Source organism: Myotis brandtii, unplaced genomic scaffold (genome assembly GCF_000412655.1).
Source record: "Myotis brandtii unplaced genomic scaffold, ASM41265v1 scaffold1084, whole genome shotgun sequence".
NCBI classification, from domain to species: domain Eukaryota; kingdom Metazoa; phylum Chordata; class Mammalia; order Chiroptera; family Vespertilionidae; genus Myotis; species Myotis brandtii.
In genome coordinates, this window is record NW_005353690.1 from 712,929 (window position 1) to 723,678 (window position 10,750).

The 10,750-nt window shown below is 48.2% G+C and overlaps 1 protein-coding gene across 2 annotated transcripts in view; it reads left to right on the plus strand.

Annotated features, from left to right (window-relative positions):
• The window catches only part of PLXNA4 (plexin A4), a 435,216-nt gene that overhangs the window by 274,324 nt on the left and 150,142 nt on the right, over positions 1-10,750 (plus strand). For both annotated transcript variants that reach the window (XR_001362828.1, XM_014542674.1), the window contains exon 4: positions 4,613-4,744. Coding sequence is in view for 1 of the 2 variants with exons in the window: in XM_014542674.1 (XP_014398160.1) it covers positions 4,613-4,744 (132 nt within the window). In the remaining variant the exon portion in view is untranslated. The remainder of the gene's footprint in view (positions 1-4,612; positions 4,745-10,750) is intronic.

A 10,750-nucleotide genomic window follows, 5' to 3' on the forward strand; every position in this document is an offset into this window, starting at 1 on the left:
ATATATATATATATAACCTTTTTTATCCATTGACATACATTTAGGTTTTTCTATATCTTGGCTCTTGTGAATAATGCTTCAATGGATATAAGAGTACGGGTATCACTTTGAGATATTGATTTCACTTCCGTTGGATATATACACAAGAGTGGAATGCTGGATCATACAGTAGTTCTCTTTAAACATTTTTAAGGAACCTCCATACTGTTTTTCTTAGTGGCCGTACCATATTATATTCTCACCAATAGTATGAAAGGGCTCCCTCTTCCCCACACCTTCACCAACGCTTGTCAGTAACTACTTAATGAGCACCAACCAAGTCTTGGGTCCTGTGCCAGGCAGCGGGGCTGCTGTGCTGACTGCTCAGGCATGGCCTTTTTCCCCAGGAGACTCAGTCCCAGGTCTATGCACCCCCGTGCAGCTCCCGCGGCAGTTCATCTCTATCCTTGGCCTTGGCCTTCTTGCTGTCCCCAAGAGCTTAAAATATTCTGCACATTTTCCCGTTCCCTCCTCCAGACCACTTATAGGAAATGATAATAAGACTAGTCATAACACCAGTGCTTGGGGAGTTCCCCCAGTTCCCACTTCTCCACACAGAAGCGTGTCTTTTCTGTCTCTAACTCAGCCCTTTCTCTATGGCCAAACTGCCCAAAGTCCCATGGAGACTCATTATTTTTAAGTACCTTGTAAATGTGGAACCTTGTCAAAGGCTCTTGGAAAATCTACATAGCTAAGAGGCACGTGCTGAGCTATGAATCAGGAGACCTGGGTTCCAGTCCTGAATGTCATTGGTTTATCCTGGAATTTGGAGCAAGGCGTAGAATAACCCCAGTCTCAGTTGCTTCATCGGTAAAATGAGAAGGACTATGCCGGCAGTCAACATCATAAAAATTTTACAACCATCAGATGAAACACTGTTATTTAGGAATGCTTTGAAAGGTATAAAACAGAATATAAGGGATCATAATTTTGAAAATTTACAACAGCCCCTTCTTCATTCACAGGCATGATCCTCTCCCAGAAGAACTCAGCAGCAGACAAGGTCCCTCCGGCACCCCCAGAGCAATGTTTATTTAACACCATCTACTTGCAATCCTTGAAGGGATTCAGGTTTATCTGACCAGTAGTGTAGTATGTAAATGCATAGAAGCCGGGACGCTAGAATCAGTCAGACCTGGGTATGGGTCAAGGCCATGCCATCAATAACTGGGTGACCATGAACAAGTTATTAACCCTCTCTGTACCTCTCCTGTAAATGGGGTTATATTAATGTTTATCTCATAGAGTTTTGAGTTTTTTTATTAAAGTGTAGTTGGTATACAATATTAAATTAGATTCAGGTGTACAATATAGTGATCCTACATTTACATAACTTAGGATGTGTTCACCACACTAAGTCTAATAACCATCTGTCATCATGCAAAGTTATCACATTACTGTTATTATGATGAGATTTTAGTGAGAAGGTAAATGCAAGTAGAATGCTTAGCATCGTACCTGACACTACTGAGTATTAACCATTCTTGTTGCTGTTGTTTTTGTAAGAGCCCAGCCACTGGCAACCGGCCCATCCTACCTAAATTTTATGATTGTCCATCATTCAGCAAATCCCATTTCAAATGCCTTTTACCTGTATTTTGTGTGAGATTCTTTCGGTTTTCTGAAATAAGTAGTGGATGGGGTGGGGTGGGAGGAAAGGGAGACCTATCCTTCCAAAAACTGATTTCCTACACAGACAGAATTCGGCAGAGCGGCTATAACTCTATCCCGTCCCCCTGGGGAAGGCCAGCCTGTGAGGACTTGCTCCCTGGTCGATCCCTCTGTCCCTGCTTTTCTTCGGATGTCCACCTACATCCAGCACATCACCTCATCCTAACGAGCAGGGGAGTTGGAACTAAATGATAAAGAAGATCGCTCAGGCACGAAATTCAACTTCCCTTGGGGAGCCTGCTCCTGCCAGCGACCTGAGGGGACTGGAGACCAGCCAGGGTGCTCAGTGTCACTCTTGTCACTCTCCTGATGCTGCTCCAGAGGTGACTCGCAGCTGGAGGTGAAGCCTCGCTGGGCTGGGGGCCAAGGCCATCACCGTGCAGTCAGACTTGGGTGGTAATCTCAGCTCGCTCTGCATGAGCTCCCATTTCATTCAGATTAAGTCGGGACCTGGCCAGGTAGATGCCTGGTGGCTGGGGGAGTGGGCACAGGAACAGCAGGAGGGTTATTGGAATTGGAGGCATTTTGATTTTCAGAGCTAAACAGATCTCTCTTTAATTCCTTTACTAGTTTTTGGTGGTTGGTTTTTTAATGAGCTTAATGGGAAATCAGCAAAGAGGAGTTTTAACTTCATCAATGCATTTCTTCACTTTTAGAATCAATATTTGTCAAGCTCAAGTATGTGGGCATCACTGTCAGGAATGACTGGCGAAAGCCACTGGGATTGTACAGAGCAGAGACAGTGACCTCAGCTTCCTGCCTCAGGTCGCACCCCAGGAAGGACCTGTGAAACTCAGCGAGGAACATGCCTCTCATGTCAGAGTTCTCTCCCCAGATTTTACAGCCCAGGCCAGGTGTTTAGGTCTCATTTTCCTCATCTATGATCTGTATGTCAGTTAGGATTTTGGATATTGAAAAAGCCTTTTTATTACTTTAACAATAAGGAAATATCTTGAGTAACAAGAGAGTCTTGATATAGGACTTTGGGGTTATTTTGATCCAGCGGCTCAGGAAATTTTTTTTTCTATCTCTGCTCCTGGCCTTCCCTGGTCATATCTTGAGAAACAATAAAGTCTTGACATAGGACTTTGGGGTTATTTTGATTCAGCGGCTCAGGAATTTTTTTTTCTATCTCTGCTCCTGGCCTTCCCTGGTTCCAGCTCCCCTCCTTAGCACAAAAGTGCTGCCTGCAGTTCTTTGGGCTCCTGTTTCTCTGACCCTGTTGAGGGTGAGGAGATACCCTCTCTTACCCCATCATGAAACACAGTCCTCACTTTGCTCTGATTGCACATGCTGATTGGCTGGGCCTGCTTTCTCTCCATCACTGTGATAAGAGAGTGAGATTAAATGGACTTGTTTATGACTATCAAGACCTCCACAGCAAGCAGGGAATGGGTCCAATCCCACCCCAAAGGTGAGAGAGGGTAGAATGGGTGCCAGAGGGGTCATGCAAGACCTGACAAATCAGCACTAAAGTCATAAGATTGAGAGGTTATCTCAATAAGGAATTATATGAAAGATCATCTCCCTGATGTCTAGGAAGGGCTTAAAAATAATGCTTAAGAGTAAAACAAATAAACAAACGGAGCCTGGGACAAACCTAAAATCATACGTGTGAATCACAAAGTACCCTGGTGTCAGAGTTCAGTGAATGCAACAGAAACGAGAGGCAGCCACCTTTCAGGTGACTTGATGGGTTAGTTGTCATTAATGTGGTGTCCCTGCTATAATTTAGTTCCTCTGAATAGCTCTCCTGTTCTCCTTCATCTTATAAGAGGTCAAAAATTAAATACTGAAAATTAAAAATAAGAGTACGTAGTGGAGATATTTGGAATATAATTTTTTCTTTAGTGGTTTTTTTTGTTTGTTTGTTTTGTTTTATTTTTACAGAGTCTTACATGGTATCTAATCAAGTTTGGTGATCTCCTAGCTCTCGCCTCTCCTGTTTCCCTTCGTGCTCCCCTCATCCTTCTCACATTGTTGACAGTGTTTAGTCCTGACTTATGGGGGTGGCCCTCTCAGCACTGGGTAGTGATCCTATCAAATCTATCAGCTCAGACGTGTGATGATTCTGATTCTAGAGTAGGAGCCAGCTTTTCTACACCTGTCCTCCGTCATGGGGGGTATGGGCAAAGCTCTTTCCTGGCTGTCCCCACATTGTCCAAGCAGTTCCAGGAAGGACCTGTGGCTGGGCCAAGGACAATCTATCTGCTAAGTGTTCTTGTTCTGGGAAGACTGAGATGACTCATGCCCGAAGCACGTTTTCCTGGAATGTCCACACCCCTTTCCCTGGGGACACAAATGGCACCTCTAGGAGGTTTCAGGACCCTCCATCTACACCAAAATCTGAGACATGAGCCACTGGTTTCAACGGCCAGAACGAGCCCACTCAGTGTAAAACTTCTGGGTGCTCCTCACCTGGTTCCCTCCAAGGCACCACAGGGATAGCTGGGTACCAATGTCTAAGAATCAGCTCACGTTGTTTCACCCACATGTTTTCTGTTCGCAAATGTGGCCAATACTATGTATTGCCTTTCTGTGACAGAACGACACTCTGCTCTGAGGCAGCTTCAGTTATCCAGTGTTCCCCAATCCCAGACCCGCTCCCCATTGCCAGCACCATCCTCTTCTCCAAAACTTACCTGAGCCACAGGGAACCAGAGAAAAGAACTCCGGTTCTTGGTGAAGTGCGGTGTGGTCCCCCAGTCCCCCTTTTTGCCATTCCCAGCATGAGGCCGTGGTGAGCGGTGTCGCTCCTGCTCTATTGGGCCTGGCCTCTGGGCACTGTGGAGACAGAGCTCACTGCCTCTGCCCGGGCTCTTGGAGGGTCTCGGAGCTGAAGCTCCACTGCGAACAGGGCAGGATCTGAACTCACCTCTGCTCTCCTCCCCTCTCTCCACAGATCCGTGTGGATGGACCCAGGGGCAACGCCCTCCAGTATGAGACGGTGCAGGTGGTGGAGCCAGGCCCTGTGCTCCGGGATATGGCCTTCTCCAAGGACCACGAGCAGCTCTACATCATGTCAGAAAGGCAGGTAAGGCTCTCTGAGCTCTGTTAGACATTTGTCTTGCAGCTAAGTACTAGCCTGTGGCTCAGCAGGAAGCTACAGGAGGCGGGTTGCAGGGAGGGGGTTTGATGTATGGCTCAGTGTGTATTCTTTTGGTTATGCTACCTGAGGACTGAGGCTGAGTGCGCTGAAACAGGGAACAAAACATGTCAAATATCAAAATATCTGCGAGTCTAGGCCAAACCCACTAACCTCAAAATGATGGTGTGTATAGGTTCTGGGTCAACATTGACTCTTCTGAAGACACCAGGTGCAGAGGCCCTAGTTTTTTGTCCGTATTTCCCCACACACTGTATACTCTCCTACCAAGGTCACCTTCCTAAACTCTGGGCGCCTATGGTGGGCAAGGATTTGTTTCCTAAAAATCCTAGTTGAGGGAACATTGTGGAAGAACCAGATGGAAGGAGATTCAGAAAATAAGGGCATGTACTCAGCCTCCGGGTGTGCCTGTAGCTCTCACATGGGACCTCCAGCAACTTCCATAAGGCCATGCCAGGCAGGATGATATGGTGCAAGGATTACTGTTAGCTGATACTGGTTAGAAGGAGCAGTATTGGGCTTGCTTCTGGAACTCAGCTAGAACTAAGTTCTTCAGGTCAGACCGAGACTCTATGTCTACAGCGGGCAAAGGAAGAAATTTCGCCTGGGAAATTCCATATATTTAAGAGTATTTCCTGGAGTTTCCTAAGTCACTGCCCACAAGACACACCCACCCCAAGTGTGGATTGGCACTGCCATACCTCTGACCCTGTTACCTCTATGTGGGATGAGTCATTCCTAGGAGCTGTCCCGTCAGCCCATGAATATGTATGTGGCAAAGGCAGCAGCCATGAAGGGTAGATTCCCCCCTCTTATTAATCTTCATTAGTGAGGCCTGAACTCCCCAGAGGACCTTGCTCACAGAGTCAGGATTGTTCCTCCTGTCCCCTCACTGCACAGTGAGGGAGATAAATACCACATTATGCCACCCACGGGGCTTGTGCATTATGCCTTGGCAGCCCACAGCAGCTCCACCCTCCCTAAGAGCTCCATGACATCTTCTCTTGGTGTGGGACTCCCCATCCAGCCACACTGGGACCCATTGTGGTGCCTGGGTTGAGGCTGCCATGACTTGGGCATGGCCTGACATAGTATCGAGAGGGAAGCATTTTACCCCAGGAGTCAGGACTGGGTATGAGGCTGCTCCTTTGCTTTCATTTCTTGCTGCATTCCAGGGGGGCCCCCACTCCCCATTCCCTGCCTACCTCCAAGTCCCTAGGCACTGAGATAAGCAGCTTTCCTGGGTGAAGGAATCCTTTGGAGAAGGCCTAAGATCTCCATAAGGCATTGAATATTTCAGGATTTCTTGCCTGATCTGAAAGCCAGGATTTCTGAACTTGAGACTTAAAACATGGAAGGGCTTCCAAAGATGGAAACTATAAGCTATGTGGTGTCATTTCTGATAACTGAGTTGGGATTCTGAACTCCTTGTCCTTGGTCATTCTGAGAGTGTGGTCAGTGGTTAGAACCCATCCAGGCTGGGTAGTGAGGCATGCTGGGAGCTCTGGACTGTTGGGAAGGAAAGGAAGGCAGGAATGGATAGGATCAGGGCATTCATATTCTGGAGGTGCTCATCATAGAGGTGGAGGGCTGCCTGCCACTCAAATCATAGTCCCAAGGCCCTCAACTCTAGGGCAAACACTGGTATGCAGTGGGTTTGCAAATTCATTGTAGGGAGTGGGAAGGCAGCACAGTGGTTAAGTGCACAGGTCTTGGTGTCAGATACCTGAGCATGCACCTTGGCTCCACCACTTACTAAGCATGATCTCAGGTAGTTCCTTAAACTCTTAAGGACTCAGCATTCTCAACTATCTTTATTCCAAAAATCAAATGATATAATCTACACTAATAAAAGAGAAACATGGTAATTAGCTTACGACCGCTACCCTTTTCATTGGCTAATCAGTGAGTATATGCAAATTAACTGTCAGCCAAGATGGCAGCCGGCAGCCAGGCACTGAAGTGAGCAGGGAGCTTGCTTGCTGCAGTCTCCAACTTTCCCCGCCTCACTTGCCGGCCTCTCAGTTGCAACTCTAAGCAACTATATACTATGTTGCAAATAAGAAGGTAAACAAAACCCCAGAAAAAAAAAGCGGTTGGGAGCTTCAGTCACTCGCTTCTGGAAAACAGCCCTCAGCCCCTCACCCAGACTGGCCAGGCACCCAGGCCTCAGAGCTAAAGCTGGCCCAGAATAAAAAAAAAGAGAGAGAAGAAAACAAGGAGCGGTTGGAAGCTTTAGTCACTCGCCAGCCGGAAAACAGCCCTCAGCCCCTCACCCAGACTGGCCAGGCACCCAGGCCTCAGAGCTAAAGCTGGCCCAGAATAAAAAAAAAGAGAGAGAAGAAAACAAGGAGCGGTTGGAAGCTTTAGTCACTCGCCAGCCGGAAAACAGCCCTCAGCCCCTCACCCAGACTGGCCAGGCACCCCAGTGGGGACCCCCACCCTGATCCAGGACACCCTTCAGGGCAAACCAGCCAGCCCCTACCCATGCACCAGGCCTCTATTCTATATAGTAAAAGGGTAATATGCCTCCCAGCACCGGGATCAGCGTGACAGGGGGCAGCGCCCAAACCCCTGATCGCCTGTGGCTCTGTGTGTGACAGGGGGCGGGGCCACAACCTCCCTATCTGCCCTGCTCTGTTCGTGACAGGGGAAGGCACCCCAACCCCCTGATCTGCCCTGCTCTGTGCCTGATAGGGGGGAGCTCCCCAATCCCCTGATTGCCCTGCGGCTCTGTGTTTGACAGGGTGCAGCACACCAATCCCCTGATCGGCCCTGCTCTGTGTGTGACAGGGGGCGGTGCCCCAACCCCCCAATCGGCCCTACCCTGAGCGTGACTGAGGGTGGCATTGCAACCTCCCGATCCGCCCTGCTCTGTGCATGACGGGGCGGCGCCCCAACTCCCCAATCGGCCCTGCTCTGAGCCTGACCAGGGGCTGCACTTAGGGATTGGGCCTGCCCTCTGCCACCCGGGAGCAGGCCTAAGCCAGCAGGTCGTTATCTCCCGAGGGGTCCCAGACTGCGAGAGGGCACAGGCCGGGCTGGGGGACCCCCCTCTCCCCGCCCCCCGAGTGCACAAATTTTTGTGCACCGGGCCTCTAGTGCTTGTAATAAGCATGAACCACGCCTAGAACAGAGTATGGGCTTGCTAAGGGGAAGCTCTTCTTCTTATGATATTGCAAAAGGAGAGTCTGGGCATTGGCCATGTTGGGAGTCAGGCAGGTGGCAACATCAAGATTCTGGGTGATTTATCAGGTAGGAAGTATAGAAATCCAGGTCAAGGCCAAGGTGAGCAGGGAGCAGAAATCTGGTCCCAGGAAGAACAGATCAAGAACCCACAGCCTACTTTATTGACTGGACATACCAAGTAGAGCTCGGGGCAAGAGCACCTTGGTAAAGGTACTGGAGATGGAACAGCAAGCCCAGGGAGTCAGGACTGATTCCAGCCTCTGTGGCTGTGGGTGGGTGCCAGTCATAATGGGTCAAACACTTGTGGAGCTGAGTCTGCAGACTAAGGGTAGATGCTCAGCAATGATGTCTGCTCTGCCTGGAAGGTGCTTCCCTTTCTCATTTGGCTATTTTTTCCTTGTCCTTCAAAACTTACCTTAGTTGTCACATTCTCCAATGAGTGATTCCTGATCTGTGGTTAGACACCCCTATGTTCTCTCTTCCTAGTCTAGGCTATGATGATGACTTCCTTGTTTTTCTCCCCTAGCAGACTATACAGGGCAGCCCTATATCCTCTTGTCTGCCTAAACCTTACCTAATAGGCCCTTGATAAATGTCTGATGAATGAATAAATGAGCGAATGAATCCATGATATCTCATAATTGGAAAAGAGTGGGACTGATACAGATTATTTATTGCTTCTCTTAATTTCCAAGTTTGAACCTACATAATTAAAAAACTACACTTCAGATAAAGAAAACATCCCAAACTCCAGTCGTCTGTTTATTAGTGCCTGACTTTTGCCCTATCCTGAACTATTTTTTATTTTGTATTTTTATTTAAATAAACTTACTATTTAAACATAAATAATCTACTTTAACCATCCCTTAAACAGTGATATTTTAGATCTGACATGCTAGTCATATAGTACAATACACCTAACTGTGATATTGTGATATATAAGAAGTATATATTTGGTCTTCATCCCGATTTCTGGCACAGTGCTCCAAAAAACTTTGGAATTTCTTAAATGAGAAGCAATGGGAACATCTTTTGTTATAATATTTGGTATCTTGTCCTTCAGAGCCATAAAGAATAAATTGATGTCTTGTTATTCCTAAGGAGCTCCTTCTCAACTTCAACTGAGTTTGTGTGAATGAGGTGATTTTTGGAAAGCCCCTAAAGATGGGGGGCTGGTTGCCAGGGGAGCCAATCATGTGATTAGAGGGTTGGAAGGAGTAAGGACTGTGTAACTAAGAGAAGTAGAGAATGGAGTGTGGTGCATGTGTGTGTGTGTGTGTGCGTGTCTGTTGCCGTCTGTGTGTCTCCATCAGCCCTTTTCTTGCTTTGCACATGTCTGTGTGTTTGTATATGGTGAATCTTTACTACAGCTCTAGGACTCCCAAGGGAATGTGTATACACACTGAAACACTGCGATCAAAACCTGCCAACCCAATGGGAGGGGAGTGAGAGGAAATGTCAGCCAGTAGATAAGTGGGGAGCTGACGCGGCCAAGCTGGGGTTGTCCTCAGCTGCCCCGGAGTGACCACCCCTTCCCGGGAGAGAAGCTGCCCCGCACACAGGGAAGCTCTTCTTTGATAGGCCCCAGAGCAAGTGGCAGATTCCCAGTCAAGCTCAGCCTCTGCCATCCCACACACCAGCTCTCTCCTGCCTGAAAGCCAGAGGCCCCAAGCACATGTTTCTGCTTGTGATACACACTTTCAGTCATGTCTGGTCCAAAGCTGACTTTCATGGTGATCTTTGTTTTACTGACTCTGATTGATAGTGGGTCTGCTTCCAGGTGCCTGGTGGCACTTAAGTTCTAGCTGTGATCCAGGACAGAGATGCCTGCAGGGGCTAAGGAGGTGGGTCTGGAGGTGGGCCCACCAGCTGGTCAGAAGGCAGGGCAGATCTTCTTGGCTCCTTCTGATGCAGGTGTTCCAGGGACCCGAAGGTCCATGACCCACTGTGGGTTCTTGACTTCACACAGGAAAGACTTCAAATATGAGCCAGCATAGAGTTTAAAGTGAAAGAGAGTTTATTAGTGAAGGAGTGGGAGGGAGAGAAGGCTACTCCATAGTCAGAACAGCCCTTCCCTAGTGGGATTTGCTTCTTCTATTGAGACTCATTTAATCGAGGAGTACGGCATGCAATAAGGGGAGAAATTTTCAGGATCTTCCTGAGAAAGCAGTAGAGACTTCTCTCTCAGAAGAGCATGGTTGGCCATTTGTGTCCTTATATGGGCTTTCTGTTTCCAATCATGGCAGCAGGGGTGTGTGGTTGAGAATGCTAATGTATTACAATAAGCTAATGTATTGCGAGGTGAAATTAGTCTCCAGGTTGGATCTAGCTGATCTTTGTGTTCTAAACCACAAATATGTCTTAGTATTTCCTTGATAGTCCTTGTAGCCCATATCAATTACAGCCATTTCACTGCATACCCTGTCTCACTTCCAGCATAATCCAATAGTGAAGGAGGGAGGGCCATCTGGCTTTATAATGTACTAGAGGCCTGGTGCAAAAAAATTTGTGCACTCGGGGGTGGGGAGGTCCCTCAGCCCGGCCTGTGCCCTCTCTCAGTATGGGACCCCTCAGGGAATGACCACCTGCTGGCTTAGGCCTACTCCCCAGGGGATTGGGCCTAAGCTGGCAGTCAGACATCCCTCTGGCAGCCCAGGAGCCCTTGGGGGATGTCCACTTGCCAGCGGAGAGCAGGCCTAAGCTGCAGTTGGACATCCTTAGCGCTGCTGAGGAGGCAGGAGAGGC